Below are 24,529 nucleotides of genomic sequence, written 5' to 3'. Positions count from 1 at the left end.
TTTAGCATCACTTACTCTACTTGTTTCATAAAGCCAAAGGTGGCAAATAGCATGATCCAAAACAAGACACTAAGTTTTCCTGGAAGTTGTGTGGTATTGAGGGAGTTACAAAAGAAGCATTAGTTTCAGTCCTGCAGTCCAAATGTCTTCAATGTAGCCATAGCAGCAATACTTGTCTTGCACACTGTCCTGCCAACCAGTTTTGTAGCAATGTCCCCTGTTGTCTCCTTGAGTGACTATGGTCTCATGTCATTCCACACAGGCCCTTCCTGCAGTCTCTAAAGTCTTTTAGACTGATGGGAAAATGAAGCCTGCTGCTATCCTGGACATAAGAACACTAGCTTTAGTTTAACCAAGCAAGCCAAGCAGTCAGCCTCTTCGAGACAGCTGATGAGGATGCTCTTTTGAGCATGGTCAATTAGCTGTTAGAATAAAACTGAAGGCAGAATTCTATCTTCTGACAAGGTTAAGCTGCTGCCCAAAGGGACAGGATACAGACAAATCAATCTGCATATAAAAGACTCTAAAGTAGATAATCAATCCCTTAAGCAAGGAATGTAACAGCTGCAGATTAGGTGATTCAATTATGGACAATACTATACACAGGAGAGTGCCTGATATCCAAAAACACCCACCTTCTGCAGCCGGGCTACTTTCTCGTAACACCCATCCAGCTCCTGTCGTAGAGACCGGTTCTCTTCTGACAGGATTTCCACCATCTGCTGGGCCCTGGAAACTATAGCAAAAGGATCTACTTGCACCTGCTGATACGGGGAAGGTATCTGCTGAGCCCGGGACATTACTGAATAGGAATCGCCTTGCTGCTGCTGCGGGCCTAGGAAGGGCTGGCATAGCCGGTACAAATCTCCCTGATGGACTTGGTTTGACAAGAATGGCTGCTGGGTCCGTGGCAGAATGCCAGGATCTCCCTGGCTTGGAGTCAGAGGTTGCTGATGCTGGGAAGGGGACAGCCTGGATGGTGGCGGAGACTGAAGCAAAGTCAAAGATCCCAGGGATGTCAAGGAAGAAGTTGGGCTGTGGTGGTGAGGTGGTCTCTGTTGTAACTGCAGCTGCACATCTGGGTTCTGCCTGGAAAACAGAGAGCAGAAGCTCCATCAAAGTCATGCAGAAGATGGTGCACAAACCCAGCGACAAGGCGTGGGATGACCTGTGTAGCTCCTATGCACAGATCTTCCCACACACAAGACTCGTATGTGAGGTTTTCCTCATTTTTATAAGTTTGTTTTTAAAAAATGCTACAAAACCAAATCATTATCAGAAAATATATTCTAAGTGCACGAAGGTCTTTCCTCTTGAGTCTATTTTGTACAGAAACACTAAGAGAAACTCCATCAACAACTACTGACCAAAATTATTTTTATAACTTTTCTCCACAGGTTATGGATACAACTGCAAAACTGAGGACTGTTAGGAATGGGCTTTTTTGTTCTGTCCTGAAATGTGCCATCTCTCATGGAGAAAACAATGAAATTTTCTTCTGCAATTCAGGATACAGAGTTAAAGGGATTGGCTAAGCTCTATGTTAGTATGCCAGCACCACTGACTCGAGCTTTCTGAAATATCAACCAACAAGCTGCAGCCTGGTCAAATGAGACAGTTAAAGGATCTGAAAACCAACCTAAGAGTCAGAAGCAGCCTTTTGATTCAGAACCACCCTCAGTCCTATGTAGTAGGTATGTTTACTGCTCCTAACAATAACCTCTATAGGATATCAAAGACAGATCTAACAATCTGTAACATGCTTGAGTCTATCACAGAAATAACTCCAAGCTACACCAGCTCACATCTCCCAGGCGCTGGAGATCCCCAGCTCAACTTCTGCCGTATTAGCCAAGTAAGAAACCTCTCTTAGAAGATTGTGTGGATTTATCGTGCTTGGATGACCTCAGGAGGCAGGTTTTGCTTCCTCCTCTAAAGACATTCAACCTTTAACTTCTCTGGATGTTCTTTATTCTTAACAGTTGAAGTCACTCCCCTCTCCATGCTGCAGCCAGTCTCTTTTTAAGCACAGACCTCAGCCTGGTGCAGACCCAGTCTGGCAGTTTAACGTGTTCTGAAACACTCCAGTTCTTCTGATTAAATTTCCCACCCTTCGGGATGCAGTTCAACCCTGCAGCTGGAAAAGCACATACTATTGTTCCACCTGGCCATAGCTGCTACAGAATACCCCCACGGTTGTCTGTGTTCACAGGAGGGACCCTATGCGCTTGCACTGCTGAGTGCAGTAGGGGTACTGGATGTACAAGACAGCCCGCAGCATAGCTCTCCCACCACGCCAGGAGCTTTAGTGGCACGTCAATTGACAACAGCAAGCATGAAGCTGAACTGGGAACTAAAGGGTTACACAACGGGCTTCTCATCCGATGTGCAAACACTCAGCATCATCCTTCCTGTTCTCTGCAGAAAGAACGCATCAACTCTTCATACCCATCCAAAGAGGAAATGTCTGCATTACTCACATCTGGCTGGCAGCGCATGTAGGAGTTCATACGTTCTCAGCCCAGCGCAGGGTTCGTTATTTCAATATCATGCATCTTGTATCTCATTTTCCCTGCTTTCCAGCAGAGAAGGTACATAGAAATCTCCAAGATGATGCTCAAATTCCTTAACAGGGAAACCAATCTAGCCTTTGTCACTTAGGGAAAAACAAATAATTACTGCTCTAGTTACTGTTTCTCTCTTTCTCACACTCAAGTGACTGTGGTCCCTGTCAGCAACATCATTTCAGGAGCTATATTTCCCCAGAAATGATCATATGCAGCATGAGGATCTCATGGGTCATGCAGAAGAGAGATGAGCAATTAATTTCCTCAGGAATGTTCAGTTTAGTAGCAGCAATTTGGTTCCTCCCCTCCTGGGAGGTCAGCTCTACTTATCATTGCATTTATTTCACTACCTTTATTTGCGAGTTCTCATAATGAAGAATGAGGCAAAACGGTCACATGCCATGCCCAAGGTCGTTTGGTTTGTCTCAGGTAGTTTCCAGCTCCTTTCTTAGCTCACCCAGTTACGTGCAGAGTTAAAACTTTGCATCTTCAGAAAGCACTCGTCTCCTTGAGCTTATTCTTTACCTAATGTCATGCACCTCTGTTTTGATGTTATAATCAATTAGGGAATAATCTTGCTGTGACATGTAATCTATGATGACCTACAGAGGTCAGATCAAAAGAGAGACGTTGCCAGTCTGCCTCATGGATGCAAAAAAACACCTTCCCAATTTTGAACCTACAAAATACTCTCTTCCAGTCTGAAAACAACCTGAAGCAGTTACTCAAAGAGACTGACTTCGCTGATCTCAGTGTTAATATTATAAGCCTAATGAGGACTATTTACATGCCAATGTTAACAATTTGAGCTATTTGAGTAAAAGCATCTCGTTATTCTGCCATCAGAGACGCATGGGCAGAATCTTGCCATTTCCGCAGGACCTGAGCACTAATGAAAGGAACACAAAGATGGCCAAAGAAAAACAACAGCAGCAGCTAAATTCTGAAGGGACAGTCTTTGTACTGACATGCCTGGTAATGACATTTTTTTAAACCTATTGTAAAGAACAACTCTAGGAAATCATGGCTGAGTATTTCTAAACCAGATACATTTCCAAGATTTCCAGCATCTTGGCAGTCACATCCAAAGCCTCTCACATCTTGAAATTATACCAATCTTGTGGGTTCAAGCTACAACATGAGAGCTGGGAGCCTCTAGTTCCGCTGCATTACCAACAGCATTAGAGCTTCCAAAATGTCACAAATGTGTTTATATTCCCAGCAAAATGAGATAACGCAACTGGGGTAATACATCCTGTCTTAAAAAAAAAAATTTAAAAATCCTAGTAACCTCACAGTGGCAACTAGACTTTTTAAGATCTTGTATGCAAACTTTTACATACTCGTTCAAAGAATTTTTTAGTATCCCCACTACTTTCAGTTTTGGCTTATAAAATACTTATAATATATTTTGTGGGTTCAAAATACCTGGCTCTGAGATCCCTCAGATTAACATGAGAATTGCGGAATTTTTTTCTCTGGTAAACCAATTTTGGACTGAGAGATTCAGAAAGGTAAATGAACACAACCGGACTTTTCAAGATTGTTAAGCCAGACTGCAAAATTTTAAGGTACAAATCACTACTGGGGTCACCTAACACAATTGCTGATAGAATGGTAGTAAAAACTTCCCTCCATGAGAGAATCAGTCCTCAGGTAACCCTGCAGTAGTAATCAAAATTATATCCGAACTAACCACTTCATGCAAAAATGCAGGGAGACTCTCAAAATACATGGAAAACAAAATCATGCAATCTCCTTCCATTTGCCTCAGTGTCATAAAGACCCGAAAACTTCAAACGCAGGAAAAAAACTCAGAGCAATAATTCCCACAAGTGTTTAAGTTTGAAAGCTTAACTTTAAGGGCCACTTCATTCTGAAGACTGTATCATGCAAGAATCTCTGCTTCCCTTACAGTCCCTGGCACGTATCGGAGAAACACGCCATGCAGGCCAAGTACAAACCTGGATTTATGGCTCTGCAACTACAAGGGTCACATTAGCTTTTAAGTTATGAAGACAGAGATATGGAGTGAGGGCAGCTCTGCAAGCAAACCTAGCCATCAGGAGTCCTGAGGCTGCCAGGATTGCAAACATCAAGTCACGCAGAAGATCTGCGGGTAGAGCAACAAAGTAGGGAGGGCAGAAGAATGAAGAGATCAGGAAAGGTCTCTGGCTCATTAAAATTTTTTCTGCCTTCCCAGCTTCTTCTGCCTGTTTCACGTTTAAGAAGCTACAGTTGCCCTCTCTTCCCCAGCCCTCCTGCACAAACCGGGAAACGCTGACTGCAGGAGGGAGCAGACTCCGCTTGATTAGGCAGCTGAAATCAAACATGCATTTTTGTTCTGCTTCCTAGTCATACCTGATTATCCCCCACTTTGATGCTGCTCAGGGGAACGCAGTGCACAGAAGTGATTTACTAATTATGGGACAAATTCTGCAGGCCGCTTTCTCAAAAAGTTTCTGTGAAGTCAATAGGATTAATCACCACAGCAAGAGCTCAGTCATTTGGGCTCCGAACAGGGGATGGCGCTTGAATCAGGGAGACAGTGAGCTTCCTCTGCACCCAAAACCATATCAACACGAGCCCCTTCTCTTGCTGTTCTGCCACAGGAGACCTTGCAACCCCACAGGACACTGAGCCCAAGGCACCCATCTTCTCCTCTTAGACCTGAAGGTTTGTTTTCATCACCAATGCTAAAGTGCAGTTGAGATATTAGGGAGAGAATAGGATTTTGGAGCTTCACATGCAGCCAGCCCTCTTCTGAACTTCCTTTAAAATTTCCAAATAACAGCACAGATGCCTCCGGCATGCCCAGTATTTACATTAAACCACCATCATTACGAACATATACGTGTTCCCAAACTTACACCGCCCAAGAGCAGGTGAGGCAAACTGTTTGCAGACTGGTTTAAACTTACCACACAGCCCATTCCTTTCCCAGACTGGGGAGGGTGAAGCATGAGAATGCTGTGAATTCCCCAATGTTTATCTTGCTCAACGAGTTTTATTTAACCGCATCGTTAGGTCACCCTCAAATTCCCCTGAACAATGAGGGGAAAAACCCGCAGAAAAGGGTGTGGCTTCATGAGCAGAAAGAAGGGGCTTTGTTTCCTTGACGCACAATTCAAAAAATGCACACATTTACCAATCCAAATTAATCCCGATAAACACAGAGCTGCAGCGTAGGAAAACTGGAGTCTCTGAAAATACTTTATCAGTCCAGCAAAGACACTCGTTAGCACTGCCTGGCGCGAGGCAAACGCGCTCCCAAAAGTTGTATGCCTTTAAAATCCTCACACCATTACCCAGCTGCACCTTTAGTAACACAGAAGGTTTCTTGTCTAAATGACAGTTTCTCTTAAAGTGTGTGGGAGAGGGAGGGGAATAGAGGACTCGCTCCCTTCCTTTGCTACGCTGCTCTGTAATTTATGGATTAGTCTTGCAATTGTTCTACTGCTACAGCATTTGCTTGCAAAGGAAAGCTCTTCTCTGTGCAGCTATTTAGGTTAAAAAGTAACCTCATTAGATTCCCAATGCTTTGAAGACAAATTTCAGTTGCTTCCCCTACTGGAAACCTTGCCAGCTGAACCTTTCTCCTCCCCCTCCTTCCCCCCCCTCCATGTTCTTTCAAAGCAGCCAGGATCCATCCAATACAGACAAAAATCACCCTGTCTAGAGGAGCTGACTGTTGGCATGTTTTCAAATACCTCTCCCTTAAACAGCAAGCAGGCTACGTCTCAGATTCACTATATATAATATTATGAGTATTTCTGATGCAGCATAACCATTAAGGATCTGTTTCCCTTTCCTGTGTGCACAGAGATTTGAGGCCTTTGAATTTCCAAAAACATTTGCAATGAGCTTCTACAATCATTACCCCCCCTAAACCCTTTACTTCCCCTTTTCCTGGCCTCTTTATTATTTATTTAGCCAGATCAAAGGGCCTTTTCATCAGGCTTGTATGCTGCTGAAGTCATTTCAGATCACAAACAATGGTGGACAAACTCTGAAAATAGCTCCCCAAAGGACTAGGAAGGTTCTGAGCAGATTCAAACTCCCCAAAGCTCAGACTCTGTTCCCAAATACAGACTGGTTTCTTCCTCACGCTCCCCTCAAAACACTATACAATATGTGCAAACACAAATACACAGAGACCTCACCATTTACTTATGTAGCAACGCCCCTCCTGTTGCTCCTTTGTATTACTCTTTTAGCTTCAAAATGAGGCCAAAATCATTATACCAAATCCCACCTGGTCTTGGACAGACATGAGATGATAAGGAAACAGGTAAAGTAAAGCCGTATTTTTAGCCCACCTGAATAAAACAACTTCTTCACCCACACGGACATCAGTGTTTGGCTCAAGCCAAATCTGGCTCCTTATCTAGAGGAAACCAGAACAGGCTGAGATTTCAAATGATGCAAGGAAAATTAGCGAAAGCTAAACAAGCAAGTCTGGGATGAGGCACAAAGCATGCTCCATTTTCCACTCCAACACTCTGGTCCACTGAAAATGAAATTTGAAAAACTCTAAAGGAAGCTCAGGTGATTTTTGTTACCTGCACCATTACTGCTTTCATTTATTTTCTCCTTTCCTACGTAGCATTTAGATGCAGTTTAAACCTAAAAAAATTCTTTTGTCTGGGCAGATGTAATTAAGGAACAGCTTAAGTCTTGCAGTAAGTAACTGCAAGTTTCTACGGTGAATCACACCATAACCTTGGCTTTTGTAGCAAACCTTTTGTAAGGCTCTGGAGCCTCAGCATTAAGCTTCCCCACGCCATAAAATCAAGCTGGCTTGTTTTAGGGGTTTTTTTCGTTTGTGTTTTTTTTTTTTTAAAAGAGTCAGGCCTCTCTAGGTAAGCTACTGAAACAGGTTACAGTTCTTCCAGACACAGTCTGTAGCTGAACATCTCACATAATAAAGATGGGATCCTTGCTGAAAGAAAACTTGCCTCAGGAGTGAGGGCAATGGACTGAGTCTTATACTGTCTTTCCTTACGTGGCTGTCATGGAGTTTGTTTTAAGATCTTGCTTACCTGACTGACCCATACTCGGGGGGATGTTGATACCTCATCATAGGCCCATCAGATCGTCCCTGCTGGCTCATACGATGATCACTATAAAAATGTCCCGAGTCCTGAGGTTTGCAGTTCATAGACGGGGTGGACACATTTTTGTAAGGATACTCTGGAGGAGGACCCCGCTGCTCCATTCCTTTCATGTTGGGCTGGGAAGGGGGCTGCACTGAGTTCTTGTAGAACTCATTGGAGCCAGAATTTTTATAAGGGTCGCTGGACTGCTGAGGAGAAAGTGGAGAGAGGGGGGAGAGCGGCGCGCTTGTGACAGGCGCGTGGGCCTTGACACCGCTGGTGGCCAAGGACAGCTGCATCAGCCTCTCACTCAAGGAGCGGACGTGCCCTTGCTTGAGGTCCTTAAGTCCTTCATCCTGGTGGACCTTCCCTGGGCTCACCCGCTGAACCGTGGGCCGCCCTTCAGTCCTCATCTTTTGGTTGGTGACCCCTGTTACATAAAATGCTGCCCCGACACTAGCATGCGGCTGGCCCCTGAAATACTGTGACTGGACTTTGGCTTCCTCATAGGTCGGGAGATCCTCACTGTTCTGAAGTCGCGGGGAGAGCTGCTTCTCCATGATGCTGTTGTCCACCTGTATCTCCTGGCCCTGGGGCTCCTGACGGGCAGCATGAGTCACAAGCTGGTGGTCCTGGGAGCTCAGCCCTTCGTTCTGAGATGCTGGACTCCCAGTGCTGTTGAAAGGGGGGGCATTTCCTGTGGCTTGCTGGTGTAAGGCAAGAAGGTTACGGTTGTCATTTGGGTTTCCGTATCTGAGCTGCTCCTGCAGCAGGCGCTGTAAAACTGTCGTAGCTGCTTGCTCTTCTGAATTCCTCATCTCAAACTGTGGTGCCTTTTGGGTGGAATGTAAAAGCTGCCCTTGACCTAAGGAAAGGAGACACGGTTATTAGCGCCTGAGTGGATCAAGCAAGAGACATTTAAGAGCAATGGCTTGAAATACAGAAAAAAAGCAGGTTAGATTACCAAAGGTTCCCATAACAATGGGGGTCATTAAGGCCCTTGACCTAAGACGGACTTGCATGCCAGGGGGCAAAGCCTCAAAAGGTGATGAAAGGTGACTTGCAAGTTTATAGGAATATCAATCGACTGCAAGCTGTAGGGATGCATGCCGAATACCTCAGACAGCAAGGCTGCTTTCAGGCAGAAAGGAGACCTGTAATTCACAAGATGATGGTAAAAATGCCTAAGACCTCTTTGCTTTACAATTAGGGCTACCAACAGTGAAATACACTTCCCATATTTCCAGGAAGACAAGGATTAAATGGTGAAATCAGCAATTTGCCAGTTTTAAGGAAGAAAGAAAAGAAAAAAAAAAAAAAGAGAGGCCTATTGAGATAGCATATGGTTCAAAGGAAGTAAAAGAAATCTCTTAGCTTAGATCATTTAAAGCAATTAATGGATACCTCGTTACCCAGCAGGTTTTTAGAGTTATGAAATACCCAGAGTGAGATCAGCACCTAGTCTCCCTGCTGCAGAAAACACTACGTACTGGTGCAAGTGAGGACTCTCTAACTTCCTGCTATACAAAAGCAACCAATCCCCACACATCTAAATATCGTCAGCTGAATGCATGCAAAGGCAAGAGGAGGAAAAAGAGTTGTCTGATCTCTGAGTAGCAGGAAAAAACACTGTGTACCAATGAGAGAAACACAAAGAGCCAATGTCAAGCACATCCTAAGTACAGATTAAGCCAGTGACCAACAGTGATTACACTTCGCTCAGTCTCCCAGTGGAGTCAGGAATTTGTCATGGAAACTCAAGCCCATTGGCCTTGCGAGAGTTGAAATATCCCAAATTAATGACACCTTTGAGACATTTAACTAAAAGCAGAGCTACTTTTGAGCTGGAACAGTTCAGAATAGAGAGTATGCTTTACTTGTTGGCTAAGCTGTGGCTCTGCCCTGACAGCAGAACGCACGTTGGTATTCCGGCACTTTGACACCTTTTTTCTGTATAACATTGTCCCTTAGCAAAAGGTAACTTGCTCCCAACAGCTTGTTCCGTGGCAGAACCAGCGATGGACTGCAGGAGTCGGGAGACCTGAAGGGTCTGCTTTGTTCTGTGTTTCCACAACCACCCAGTTTCCTCCCTCAGGCCAGCCTACCACAGGAGTCTACCCCTGTAACACAAGGCCTCGACGCATCAGGCAGACAGAACCCTTCTGCAAACGTTAATGAAAAGAAAGTTAAAATCCACCTCATCCCAGGCTGCCTCACCAAACTAGGAATTCAGGCCCTGTTAACTGGCCTGGAACACGATTCTTCTGAAATCCTATTTGAAGTGGCACATACCTATTTCCTTCACTTTGACTTCCTTGGTAAGGACGAGCAGTTCTGCCACATGGGCGACACACACACAGCCTTCCTCCCGCAAGTCCAAAATCTCCACTCAGAGATGGCTTCAGTCTCCTCTTCAGTAGGCCAGATCACTTGATACTCTCCTCGCTTCCAAAATAATTCTGAGGAAAGCATTGAAAACATCATTTTAATCAGCAGATGAGACCCTAGAAATAATAAACCTTGGCCCATATTTCAGATTTTTCTTTTGTAGCTTCTTGTTTTCTCCCAGAGCCCAACAATTTTGATCCCTTTAGGATGAATGAACCCCCCTGTCCCTAGCAATCTACTCCAGCTGCTGCTTTAATCATGGCAATTTCTGCTCCAAGATTAAATGTTGCCAAGTAATGCTCTGTCCCATCTGTGCCTCCAAGTGAAACAGTGATTAAAACCCGCTAATTCTTTAACTCCATTGTTTTATTTTTTTGCTAAGAATGAAAGCTGCAGCACAGATGATGATACCCTGTAATTATGGCTCCTTTTCCAGTGGTGCTGTATATTTCAAACTATATCAGCAGAAATCCTTTGATGAAAGGTGATATGGTTAAATACTTTATAAGCTTCAACAAATCATGCCTCAGAAATGACTGTGAGAATGATCAGTATACGAATATTGGCTTTGTTTTACAGGCTGGGAAAGTGAGGGGAAGAAAAGGACACTGACAAAGTATATGCCAGAAATATATTGCAGAGCACAGCTCTAATTCCCAAAACATTCTTTAATTACGTTACTTTTCCCTTTCAGAATATGAAGCACTAAAGAAACTTTAACCATTGAGGGGACAATCAGGAGAACATAGAGAAATTGTATTTAGGCGTGTTACTCAAGAAACAGTTAAATCTACTACTAAAGGTGTCCTAAAGAAAAAGGCAAACAACGCAAAAGTGGAACATACTTGCGCATTCGGTGTGCTTATACTTTAAGGGCAGGCAATTAAGACAGAACTAGTGAAATAAAAAATATTCATTGAGATGTATAATTTAACTTAATTTCCTGGTATGTTGCAAAAAATAAAGTGAACAGATGTAGTGAAGGAATGCAGACGTGGATACTTCTGTCTCTGTCTTATTATGGCACACATCCACACCCAACAAAAATTATCTCAGATCTGCAAGTTAAATACTTGAGGTGTCAACAGCAATTTCAAGGCACATGAACAATATCTAACTAGGGAACAAGGCTGTGTTGTGTGGTATGGTACTTCAAGATGGTGGTTGAAAAAAACATCTAATGTCAAATTCTTAACTGGTGACTTAGCTGGAGAGGGATATATTGAAAACAGCTGCCAGCAAATATGCAGTAAAGAACCTTTAAACCAGGCATTAAGATAGCAGATAACTAGAGCAATTTCTAGTCTCTTTTCCCAGTGTTGCACAACAGAAGTTAAGGATTCCTTGTCCCCCTCATACCAGGATCATCACTGACAATACATGGGGACATTTGCATACCCACAGCTGCTCTCTGGCCTGATTCTCCTTCATTTCAAGGAGAGGATTATATTCTTTTTTTTTTTTTTTTTTCCAAACAAAGTTGCCCTAAGCAACCCTTTTTATTAGAGCATAAAAAGGCTTTTATTATGCAATATGATGCTGCCTTTCCACCCAAAGATTTCTTTTGTCTCAACTGGAAAAATCTAAGGCGGGGGGGCATTTATTTTTTTAATACAAAGATATAACCCAGCTTGAGATTCTGCCTCTCTGCCTTAAAGATTTTTCTCAACAGACAAATTCAATCTGCGCATGTTTAGCTCCTTCAAACGTTCAAGGAAATAATTCTGTATGCAACCATTTCACACACAGAATTTCACTTCACAGCAATACAAGCTTATTCTGCTGATCCGATGAAGGGAGGGCACAGTTCACACTGAAAGTATTTGCTGGAACTGAATACTACTAATTTTAGTGTGGATGTAAACTAGGAATCAGCCTGGAAATCCAAAACAAAAGGTGGACTGAGATACAATATGAAGATATTCTGGCCAAGAAATCCACTTTCTTTAAATACCAACTGTTAGCACTAAGCCTATTTTTTGCAGTTTTATCCCATTATTTTTAATTAACAAAGAAAATCTTGTGCAACTAACTTGGGTGGCAACATTCCTGGAATCTGCTTTCTGAGTGAGCTGGAAACACAAGGCAGAACCAGTGAGTTAACTTTTATGTAATGAAACACAAAAATGAACAGTACAATCGGTACTGAAGCCCATGTGTTATTTATTTGGACACCAAATTCTATTTGTGTTAGGCTCTTCCAGCGTTTTCAGTGTGCCAAAGATGGAAATTAGTGAGGTGCACTGGAAAAGTTGTTATGATAGAGCTGGAGGGAAATTGGAATAGGTTCTGTAGACATTTTCAGCAGACATATTTGGGGGTTTAGCCTAAATCTATTACAATGGATAGGGCTGAATACAGACTACCAACAACTCTGCAAAACTGTACTGGCTTATGGATTGGATGGTGCACTCTTCATAACCACAAAGCCTAGAAACACCTTGCTTTTCAAGTGGAAAATTCAGTTTTAGACCAATTCTGTTCTAAGGAACCACTATGAGGTAGATTTCCCAGGCTGAACCAATTTCGCAGTTTGTTCCTGAGCATCGTAGCTCTATCATCTTACTACCTTATTCTAACTTCTAGTCTGAAATTATTCATGGTAACTTTACATCTGTATGTTCTTGAGCAAAACATCAGAGTCTAGAACTGGTAGAACTAACACAGGAATTGCAAATAGTGTTGCACGTAACCATGCTGAGATCAAGAATGGGCATAAAAGGGGAGGTAGCGTAGGTACTATTTAAGGAAGAAAAGACCCATGTTTGCAGGGCATCGTGTAAAAACTCAGTAGCTGAGGCTTCTGTCTTAAACATCATGTAATTATGCACAGGAACCTTGCCAGTCCCTCATGAGGAAGAAAGACTAATGAAGAATTTAAAATGATAATACTGCCAGGCTGTAAGGAACCAAAGCAGCACATTTCTGTGCAGCATGCAAATATTTTTCAGCATTATAAAAATAAACAAGCTTAGACAAGTGAGCTACTCACCACTGTTTGATGGGTGGCTATAATGCTATAGCTCAATTAACCTGCATGGAGCAATAATAACCTCACAAGCAAAGAGAAGCATCTTTCTTTAGCTTGTGAAACTAAGAGGAATGCAAGAGTCCCTCTGAGGACAGCCTGTACATACTTGCCCAGAATTACTGCTTAGCCAAGAAGCTAATTAGCTTACGCATCAGGTGGGATGGGAACAGGTTCACCACCCCAGAAGGGCTGAGTACAGTTAAGCACTTTCAGTTTTACTACTAAATTTTGTGTCACTCATACACAAAACAATCCAGTGACAGTGACAGACTTCAAACTTGAGCAGTAAATTTTGCTAAGTAATTCTGTGTTTTTCTTAAAAGATGTGCATGTGCATAAGCAGATGATACTGCTTATCCTGGTCGGCAACAGGTGATGGGATGCTATCAGTTAGATGAAGTCTTAGGTTGTTTTTTTAGGCGCAGAGTTATTTTCAGACATACCTGCACACTGCAACAGAGGAGGGGAACACGAAACAGAGATAGCATAGAAAGGACTGGCTGTGAAGTCCCCGGGCAATCGCAGAGACCAGCTCACATGCTGAGTCACCCACTGTTTAATACAAATATGGCTTTGCTACATGGCCTACGCAAAACCCAGCAGGCTGATCCCCAGATCCTGCAAAATTCACTTAACGTGAGTGTCTATAAGACCACTGGAAACATGGCTATTCTGCACACACACTCACTTTGAAGTGGCTACGAGCACCAGACTCACAAGGGCGAGGTCCAAAATTATTTCATGAATAGTGCAGGTTATCACTGAATGCTCTTCGTTTTATTTCAGCCCTACCCAAGGAGAAGGAAGGGAGAGAATACACGCTAGGAGAGTCCTTGAGAATAAAAATTCCCAATGTCTGGCGCCAACACCCAAACCTGCAAGGCGGCACACAATGAATCCCAGAGTTGTGATAGCATTTTAGCACCTGCTCCTAACCAAAAGTGGGTTTCAGACTCCAACCATAAACACTTCCCTAGCTTTCATTCAACCATCCCGTCCCTACTTGCCTAGATCTGCTGACTGTGGCTCAGGTGATCCTGGAGGGTGGCACTGAGCAGGTGCATGGAGCAGTGCCAACATTACTCATCTTCATACCAGAAGGACAGAGTCACCGGGCAAACAAGAAAATCTTCCTTCTTTTAGCTAAAAACAAGAACAATGTCACCCGGAGGGGTGCAAATAATATGCATACCCATTATATTAGATCATCAGGCAATTATAGCGAGAGGCCACCAGAACACCTGAAGATTGATCACGGTTCTAACAACTCTCCGGGCCAAACCGAGTCCACCTTCAGCAAGGACTAGACTGCCTCGCCGACAGCCACTAACCATTCTCCTCAAACGCTCATGGTATTAGGATTTGGGCACAGAACAGCACAAGAAGGCCTGGCAGACCTGAAGAAAAAGCAGCAAGTCATTTGGTCTGGCTTGAGATAAATAAGTCAAGACATCAACATAGGAAGACCCCCCCCTAAATAACATCTCTAAGGAAAAAACTGGAAAGACCTTACTTGACCTTTGAATTACTGCTCCCTCACTATAAAGTATCGATTTCTTCACAGGGAAGTACCTATAATCTTCACCAACATAATTTAGGTTTTATATTACAAAGGAGAAGAAAAAAAAAAAAGAGAAGAATAAACACTTACAGAGCCTGGTATAAATAGGAATGCTTCGTGGCTTTTAAGCATTTTGATAAGAATGCTATGGAATTTCAAGTTCCTCCATAAAATTTCAAAAGTCAGAGGGGCAGGAGGATTTATTCTGAATATACTGGTCTAATAGCAAAACCAGTCTAGGCATATTCATCCAGCTGTTTTTACTGGGAATATTTCCACGTGAATACATCACACCATTCAGTTACTTAAACTGTTATGCAGCACTACCAAGCACTACTCACACATCCGCAGAGAGACAACCCTTTAGTGGCATGTACTGCAATTTCTGCATATTTAATAAAGCACTAATTCCAGGACAGGCGATGGGAGCTCTGCTACTAACTTCATAAAGGCCAAGATCTCGCCTTTTAGATGTCTTCTTGATAAAACCAGATCAAGCTTACACAGGTTTAGTCACATCAGGTCTCATTTCAGAGGACTGCCTCCCAGCGCATACCGAGCAAGATTTATCTGCTTCGAACTTCACAGATTTCCAGTAATTATCCTTGTAGAATTGGGGAATTGTTGTAAACCCAAGCCGCAATTTTAATTCAACATCAAGTTTTGTTTTGTCTTTTAAGAATGCTCCACTTCTTGCTGCTGCTAGCACTCAGGCAGCGCCCTGCTTCTGTTGTCAGCAGCCCCTGTCCCACAACTATCCCAAGTATGCCTCAGCACCATTTTCATTGCATTGTGTGGTTTCTCCATTCCTTCACTGATTTAGTCCAGGCCTCTCCTCGGGGCTCTCAGATAATGAAAACCATGTGAGAGTAAAATGTAATCTTCAAACACGCAAACCAGTTTCATGTGCATTATCAGAAGGGAGCAAAACGTTGACAGTGCATCATTTGTCCCTACCGATAGGATCAGGCTGTTTTAATTGCTGGTGAGATAAAAAAAGATTAGAATCACCATCTACATTAAAAATAAAGTCAGAATTCGAACGTAAAAGTCCTGAAAACAATGGAAATACACACCCCAAACAGATATATCTGTTTTATGCTACCTTAAGATAGTTTTTCCTTATATGTCAGTTGTGACACCCTGAAAATTTGTATTATAAGTTGGCACAAATAAAAACCGCAGGTGGAGAAGGGTGTAGAGAAGAAAACAATCACTACAGCCTAACTTTAGCATGGAATTTTCCGGCTTTTTCTAGCATTACCACAATTTAAACTATTTTAAGCCCCCATATGGAGGAGCTCTTCTTATTTCACAAAGCAGTTTTACAGAATTTAATGGGACTAGTCACAGAATACGGAAAGCAAGCAGGCATGGGCCCTCCTTTTTTCAAAGGGCTGCTTTTTTTTTTCTTTATAAAAAGAAACAGTTAAAATACAGTTAACTTATCAGTTGTCAGTCACCCTAAAAGAGCTGGCAATGCTCATTCTGAGATGCTGTGGCTCAAGGAAGGGAACAAACCTAATGCAGTACTGGGACAACCCAATATCACGAAGCAAGCCCATTTTGTGATCTCAATGGGTAGCATGGGTTGAAAAGATGGATCTGCATCTTTTTTTTAAAAGTAAAACCAACAGAAGATCCAGACCACCAAATTTTTAGAAAGCAAGGATGTTATAAAAGTGGTTTTGGTGTTGTTCTTTTATCATAACCACCTGGGTTTTTCATATGCACCTTCTAAAAACCTTTAATCACCTGTAAGATGATTAATTAAGCCTCACCACCACACTGGGAGGAAGATATTACTACGTTCATTTTAGCACAGCGTTGATTGGCTCAGTCCTGGCCTACATGTATGTTTTTGTTGCGACAACTATGTCACTCAGGGAATTGATTTCTTTCAATGTAACTATTCCAGCAACCACTCTAAAGCAGCCGGAGTTACACTAGGAAATAATTGTTTTTAGGTATATTACTTAGGAAACTTTGTGTAAACCATACCAGCAAAACTTCTTCCTTGCTAACATAAACTTCATCACTACTAGAAAGATTTTCCATAATAACTGGAGCAGCAAATATTTTAAGCATAGATACTACCTAAATGGTTTTGATTGAGGATGTAGGCATCCCAGAACTTGTGCAAGCAGAAGGCAGGGGAACTTTCTGAGTATTTTCTACAGCTGGACAAGATACTTCTGCAAGGTATCCCTAGCAGCTGCAGAAACAAAAAGTTAGAGCTACACAATATTCCCCTAATGAAGAAAATCTGCACGTTTGTGTTTTGATGGTGCAGCATCAGCAACTAATAACACACCACGATCTTATGGCACTTAAGCACTGAGATGTGCTAAAATGAACTTCACTGAATACGCAGAAACCACAGGTAACACATTGCTCCGTAAGCACAAATCCAAAATAATTAACCTTGCCCCAGCTCTCGTTCAGAGCTGTAGGCAATGCCAGCAGTGCTTGCAGCAGGTAACGCATTGAGCTCTCCACTGCCTGAGGAATAGGGAAGGGATGTAACTGCTAGGGCCTCACTCGGGCTGGAAAACGTGCTATCCTGTGTCTCGCAAGGCAACACATAGCCAAAGTGCTCCCCTCAGAGCTGTCTGCCTCCCACAAGCACCATCTTGGGCCCTGATCTCCATTTCAGCCTTTTGAGATTGTTCCATGGACATGGAAACATCCCTTCAAAACGCCACCTGAGCAGTTTGGGATGGGGCCAGTGGCCTTCCATACAAATTTTCTCTTGCCACTCCTACTTCCCCAAATGAGAAATGCACTGGCCTTTCACCAGGTGGTAAATCCACTCTTCCCCCAAAGGTGCTAAGATTCTTTTATTACTTCTTCTTTTTTTAAACAAGATCCGAGCGCTCCACACCTGATCCCAACTCGGCAACAGTAAAAGCTGGTTTTTTTTCACGTAACTTTGGAGTACTCTTTTCTGCCTGCTCTCTACGGTTCCCCGACCTTACCCAAAGGAAGCGCGGAAGAGACTACGTAATTGCTCTCAGTCTCTTCAACTTTTATCATTCTGCAGTAAAAAGTGCTTCAAATTTGTTTTTACCTAATACGAATATCAGCATTCAGCTGTGATGATTTCAGTAAACTACAGATTACCAATTCATTGTGCACCTCCGCAGGCTATCTTACACTGTTTTTATGTTCTGTCTCTCCAGAAATCTGGAGGAGGTTTCAGCTTTGTTTCTTTTCAAAAAGACAATGGGAAAACTAGGAAGATATGTTTTCCCACCCTGTTTTTCCCAAGCCCCACAACAAGACGGGCTAGCCCTAGTATGAAGCAAGAAAATTAGTTTCAGCTGGACACAGAACCACCCAAATTAGAACAGCAGGAAAAGTCCACCAAACCAAGTCACTGAAATGTGGAATTACTTTCCCTGAGGGTTACAGTAAATAATCCTAAGAGATTAAGTAATTCTTTTAAAAAACAAGTTGTGCAGAGACACAAAGCATTTTAAAGCAAACAAAAATTACGGTGATACAACTCTTAGACAAGGTCTTAAAAATGCTAAATAATTCAATAAACAAAAACTTAAATTGGCTTAATTCATAGACATTCATATAAGAGAACTGCTCAACAACATCTTGGTCTACAATTAGACACTGTAAGTGCTTTGCTAATACAAATAATAGCAAGGCCTTTGAAAACCAATTTTATTAGATCAGTGAACTTTTTAATAGTTTAAACAAAGTCTTGGTTCTATAATCTAACCAATACTGATGAACCTTACATAGTCAAACAGTAGTTATCACGGAGAATGACCAAAGACCTCTCCAAACTCCCAAAGCTTTTCAAATATTTAGTATTTAAAAAAGATAAAAGGTTATTTTAAGCTTAGACACAACCAAACAAGACAACAGTCATTCTGAGAGAGGATGAGAAAGTAAAAAAGCAACAAGTATGAATGGCAGTATTTATCTCTGAACCCCTTCTGCAGGACCAAGAATGCAGACTGCGTGCCAGTAAAATATGAGACGATTCAGCTATTAGAAACAGGAGAGAGCACTCACTTTTCCAGTGCCAACCTAGCAATACGGGAGCTGCTCACAACAAAGCATGACGCATCGAACAACCATCATGAAGGATCACCACAACTTATGATCCCCAGGAGACTCCAACACACGTTCTTCCTTCACTTAAGCTAAGCACCTCACATAACCACTACTCTACCAAGACATGATTTTAAGGCTTTGAGAGCTGTTTCCACAGGCCTTTTTATTTTGCTCTCGGTTTTTTGTTTTGTTCATGACTTTTTCTTCTCCATTCCTATTCATTCACCTATTCATTCCTCATTCACCAATCTCCCGCTTACATCAAATGCCTGGTTTGCCCTGAATGGCCATTTATACACAGGTAAGTTTCAAATACATTCTTACTTAAAAAATTACATCCAAGTGTCTAGGTAAACACAAATTTCATCAACCCTAATCAACTCCTTTCACTTACAGGCATAGTAGGCAAGTAAGACAAATATGATCTTGCATATTTAAAAATGAATTGCTCCTAGGAGCTCCTTTACATTATTATTCCCCAAAGTTGTTGAGATTTTTTTTTTCTGTCTTGAAGATTACACTTCAAGGCTACTCTGGAGAGCCAAGTAATGTGCAAGATTTGGATATTTGCTGACTTTAGACTTCTCCATACAGTACAGTATTTTCACATGGATACAATTTCAGCATCAGATCTGGTCAAAGCACGAACCAAATACTTTTGCAAAAGCTGAAGGCATGGCTGTAGCGTGGAGGCTGCAGTATGCAATTCTTCCTGTGGCCGGCATTGCATTCCAGAGCTGTTTGGGAATACACTCTCTCCTGTCTAAAAAGGTTTAACAACTGAGAAGCTCCTGCAGCCAAACTGGACTCATAGGGCAGCTATGTGCCTGTTCTTTCATAACGACAATGATTTAAAACCTACAATATGATGATGCCATATATGGGGCACATACGGAGAGAAGATCAGGCACAATGGGCAGATGAAAGTCTAATCTAGAAAGTAACTACTCATCAGAAAGTAAGACAAGCAAAGAATTCCTGAAAGCAGAAGATGAGCTTACAGAAATCGGTTGTGGCCCAGATTCAACACAATGGACTAAACCATTTTGACAAATCCTCTAGTGCTTCCTGAAACTTTATAACCCCAACAATAGGCAATTTGGAACACTTCTATGAAGAACCAAGAGATGCAAGTCCTCTCTTGTGTTTCAGTGGATAGAAGAGGTGAGAGAGAGCCTTCAACCTTATTGCCAATCACCAAGAATGGCTGTTCTCACACTATTATAAACATTTGGTCTCCATGGAAGGGGGATACCTAGCAGCAAACATTGGCAACCAAGGACATTCCACTCCCACTATATCGTCCACAACAGCAAGGAGAAAAAAAAAAAATCCATAAGGCTGTTTTGATTAGGAAACCTTTGAGAAGACTTCTCCAAAAGTAAATGTCTGAAAATACCTTGAAATATGGGAATGTGCAACAACAGTTAGATGGGGAAAAACAGGCAACTTTATTCTGAAAGCATTTACACTTCACCCCAAAGTGGGAACATTTAATAATCCAGGAACCTTTTGCCAAGAACAAGGTCATAGTTTTCTTTTTAATTCAGAACAGAACCTGACACACACCATATTCTGCACTGAACAGAGAATCTTGTAATTTACAGGTGTTTGGAGCCACTTTTTAGTTTAATACAAACTCTTACCATGTAAGAACTTTCTTATATTGGGCTTTGTCTTTCCATTGGGTTACAGTTCTGCAGCTCTTTAAAAGCTGTCAGTAAGAATGAAGCAAGAACTGCAAAACAGAGTTCTGCCTCGAGAGGTATGAACACATAAATTCATTTACAGCTAAAAGTATTAAAATACACTTGGACCATTGATAATTCTAGAATTAAAGACTTGTCTCTATATATACATTAATATGGCAACAACCTAAACCTACATCAGATTTTGCTCCACATTAAGAAAACAAAGCCTTTAACGAGCTGAAATTTTACTTCAGCTGTTCATTCATTGTAGTGACAGGGAGCCCCAGTCATCGACCAAGACATCATTGTGCCGGGTGCCACACAGAGTTAAATGGTGTAAGTTGTTCCATCAAAAAAAACACCAGCAAAACCACCACCACCCCAAAAAAATAAATCACATTACACTCAAATGGAGACAAAAGGAAGGGGTAGAAGAGGGAGAAGCATTTATGTTTTGAGAACTGAGGGGTTGCAAATTCTCAATTTCACTGTCATGGTTCGGAAAACGTGGCAGTAAAGCAATGCAACCTTACTTCTAAATAACCAAAAAGATTGGTCGGTCTGCTGATGAAAGACAGGATAAAGAGAACAAGAGAACTATTAAATTATCTACACTTCTGGGATTCTTGCTATTCTTTTGCAAAGTGAATGGCTTATGTTAATCAGGATGCATCTGAAATACATCATTCAAGCCTTCTTGTACAAATATAGTTCTTATTTATCCAGAAAGATCCCCACCAGCTGGCAATGTTTGCATACAATGTTAAACCTAACTTCAAGAGCCCATGCATTATGAGTCATTTTACATTTAAAAACATTAGTTCTCTTAGCTGTTCTTGAAGTTGGTGTATCCCATGAGAAGAATTTTAGTGGAATTCAACAATAATACACTATGTTACCGTCCTACTTTCTTCAGCACAAAGAAATTATGAGTTTTCTGTTGTTTGCTGTTTTTTTTCTCTTAACGGTGCTTTGCCTACAGAACATCATTGGAGAAGGGACAAAAGGATTTGCACCAATCCCTCCTATATGAATCAAATATTTATGCTATACCCTCTTCAAGCACTTTCATCTAGTAACCTATGGAATGTGATCTTCTGACCTTAACACTCAAGCATGTCTAAATCAGCTGCCCTTTGAGCTGTATTACAGACTACAGAGAATTTTTATATGTATTTGTATTACAGGCATATGAAAACCTTGTGGCCCAGCCGTGGCATTCTGTGCTACAAAGCATACATTAGTTCAAAGTCGCTCAAGCATGCTTCAGGAAAGAGCAATACTTTGATTCTCCCATGTTTATGGCACAATCTGATGTCATGTGTCACCATAAATAGGTAGAATGATGAACCACGCTATCAGTATATTAACCAGCCATCACAATTTAAATACGTGGCATGCCAAACGATACCAAAATTACGAGGTGCCAGCATCACTGCAATCCCATGTCCCACTGTATGGCCCATTCTGCCTACTCCGCACTGCCCAGTTTCCTTTCTACCTCCAGCCTCCTCCCCAGGACAGGCAGTGCTGCCTGCAAAACATCTCCAGAATCAGAAAGACAATGAGCTTGGGAGAAGACCAGGCACCCCTTTCCCTCCTCCTGGAAATCCTACCCTTTCCTCAAGAAAGCGCTAGAGCAGAAACAAATCATTCTGTGTTGTGTTTGTGGCTCCTAGGAATGTTTTAAGGACAGGGGTTATGTTGCAAATAAGTGTCCTGGAGAAAAAGAGAGGGAGACCAAGCGCCCCAGATGAACCCGCAACGTCAACTATGGGACAAATTTTTCCAGGGTCAGCTCATGACCCTGCTCCTAGGAGGAGCAGTCACTGAGGTAACCCTGGTGAAAGTCTGACCCAAAGATTTAACAGGGTCATGGTCTTGATGGTAGGGTTCATGTTTTTATATCAGCCCTGAAAAACCGACGTGATGCTGCCCATCACTCACACAGGAGCAGCACAAGGGTGTAGGCCAAGCTCAAGAAGATGGTTCTTGTGTTCCCACCCTGATTTGGCAGAAAGGCTCGGTCCCCAGAAAAAGTCAAGGATAGCAGAAAAAAGTGAGACAGCAGCCAAAACTTATGCCACATCCTCTCCCCGAAGATGGATCCTGGTCAGTCACCTGCCCCAGTCCCCTCGCAAGGTGCCCTGCTGGCTGTTGCACCTCAGCAGAGCCTGAGGCGTCCTCTGAGGGTTCATCAGCTCAGAGCATGCTGACTTGCTGCCCCCCCTCTAAGGGAGGAATGGGACACCTTTTCCACATTCTTTCCCGCAGAAATCCCTCCAGGGGAGAGGAAGGGGGGTGGGGAGAAAGAGGAACAGGGACCACAACAGACCAATATTTAAACAGACCAATATTTAGCATTTCCTGCATCATCTACAGGAAAAACCCACGCAGTGGGGAAGAGCATGATGTCAAGGCTGGTTTCACCACATAAACAGCCAGATCCTCCTGCTAGGGGATGCTATGTGTTCCCACATGGAACAATATAATCCTCCCTGCAAAGAGGAGTCCTACTACCAGCCACACGAAATTCCACAGGTCCTTCCCTTGCACAAAAGACTGGTAGCGATGAAACTCTGGCCGTGGGGAAGTGGGTATGTGGGTACAGAGCCGGGGGAGAAGGAAATTAGCAATTCACAGCGGTATTATCACTTGTAAAACAGCACACATTCAGCACTTGGCCCCTACAGAAAGAAGTATGCTACAAAATATGTTTCCCTGCACAGAGACTGGGACTCCATCCAGTTATTATGTGCACATGTCCCTGCTGATTTTTCAGTCTTACTTTAAAAAAAAAAAAAATCTCAAAATAAAGAAAACATATCCTCATACGCACTCTGTACAGTGCCAAGCATGTTCCTAGCCATGCTCAATAATCTGTTAAGGCGTGTTAATTATGGGTTCGACACTTTTACACCTTGTGACACAGCAGTAAAGCACTTAATGTAAAACAAATTCCAGTGTGAAACAAGAAATCTCAACTGATTGTGGAAGCCCTGTTTGCACGCGTGCATACGTAAATGCACATACATGCTTCTCTGTGAAGCATGACGAGCAAAGACAATCTTGACACGTGGATTACAAGCACAATGACTGCGATTATTTTCTCAAAAGAAAAGAGCACCACAAGAAACACAGCTGCTTTCAAACACAGCCTGACACAAACCCACTTCAGCGACTTCCACAGAACTTTACTTTATCCAACTACACACAAGTACATCACTATTAATTTTGGCTATTTACTGCCAGTGGTGAAATGGGTGGACGAGTGTACTTTTTTTGGCAAGAATTTTGCAAGATGAAGAGTGGTCTTTACAGGAGAGAGAAGTGATGGGCAAAAGCTGACAGAGAAGAGAGCCAGCCTAACTCCCAGGTTTAGGCTGCAAGAATGAATGCCGAGTCCCTTGCGCCATGAGCACGCCTCTTACCTACTGATCTGCTGAAGACAAAAGGGTTTTCTTCTTTTCAGAAACTGGACACTTGTAGCTCGTTGGGTCAGTCACACAAAGCTTCCCTGCTGCCAAAGGTATTTTTGTTCCCTCGGGTTTTTGTTGTTGTTGTTTGGTTTTTTTACCCCAGAGAGTAAAGGGCAGAACAGTGGATTCAGCAGGGGCAAAGGGTGGAATTCGAGACCCAACAGGCGAACTGCAGAGCTCTCTCTAAAAGATGTTGTATTTCAAGGCGCTTTCACTTGCAAATCCTTCTTCATCCTCAGTGTCAATAAAACTGGAGGGGGGGGAGTAAACTTTTTTAACTGCAGAAATAAACCAGACTCCACAGAAAGGGGAACGTGATATCAACTGGATTTGTGGCTCCACTTTTTCTTTTATTAAAAATAAATATACTTTCAGACAGGCAATCAAGAGAGATGGGTAAAAATCCAATACAGTCAGACAGGACCTGCCCGCAGTCCTTGGAAGGAGGATAGCGGTATCTCAAGAATGGCAGAATAAACAAAAAGAAGGGAAAGTCTGCGTCCCGCTGGAGGTGGCCCGGCGCAGGCTCCGCTGTCAGTGGCAGCGCCGCCCGGGGCACTCGCAGCGCCCGCGGCCCCGGCAGGGAAAGGCGACCCGCAGCATCGCGGCCGGGGGAGGCTGCTCCGCTCCGCTCCGCGC

The 24,529-nt window shown here is 42.7% G+C and overlaps 1 protein-coding gene across 1 annotated transcript in view; it reads right to left on the bottom strand.

Moving 5' to 3' along the window:
* The window catches only part of AMOT (angiomotin), a 48,573-nt gene extending 24,647 nt beyond the window's left edge, over positions 1-23,926 (bottom strand). The window contains exons 1-4 of the mRNA XM_009276488.2: positions 23,843-23,926; positions 9,956-10,122; positions 7,610-8,528; positions 636-1,089 (exon numbers count right to left, since the gene is read on the bottom strand). Of these exons, the coding sequence (XP_009274763.1) occupies positions 636-1,089; positions 7,610-8,481 (1,326 nt within the window). The 5' untranslated portion in view covers positions 8,482-8,528; positions 9,956-10,122; positions 23,843-23,926. The remainder of the gene's footprint in view (positions 1-635; positions 1,090-7,609; positions 8,529-9,955; positions 10,123-23,842) is intronic.
* Between the last annotated feature and the right edge of the window lie 603 nt (positions 23,927-24,529).

Source organism: Aptenodytes forsteri, unplaced genomic scaffold, assembly GCF_000699145.1.
Source record: "Aptenodytes forsteri isolate BGI_AS27 unplaced genomic scaffold, ASM69914v1 Scaffold107, whole genome shotgun sequence".
In the NCBI taxonomy this organism is placed as follows: Eukaryota; Metazoa; Chordata; class Aves; order Sphenisciformes; family Spheniscidae; genus Aptenodytes; species Aptenodytes forsteri.
The sequence above is the reverse complement of the archived record's forward strand: the minus strand, read 5'-3'. Positions and strand labels throughout refer to the sequence as shown.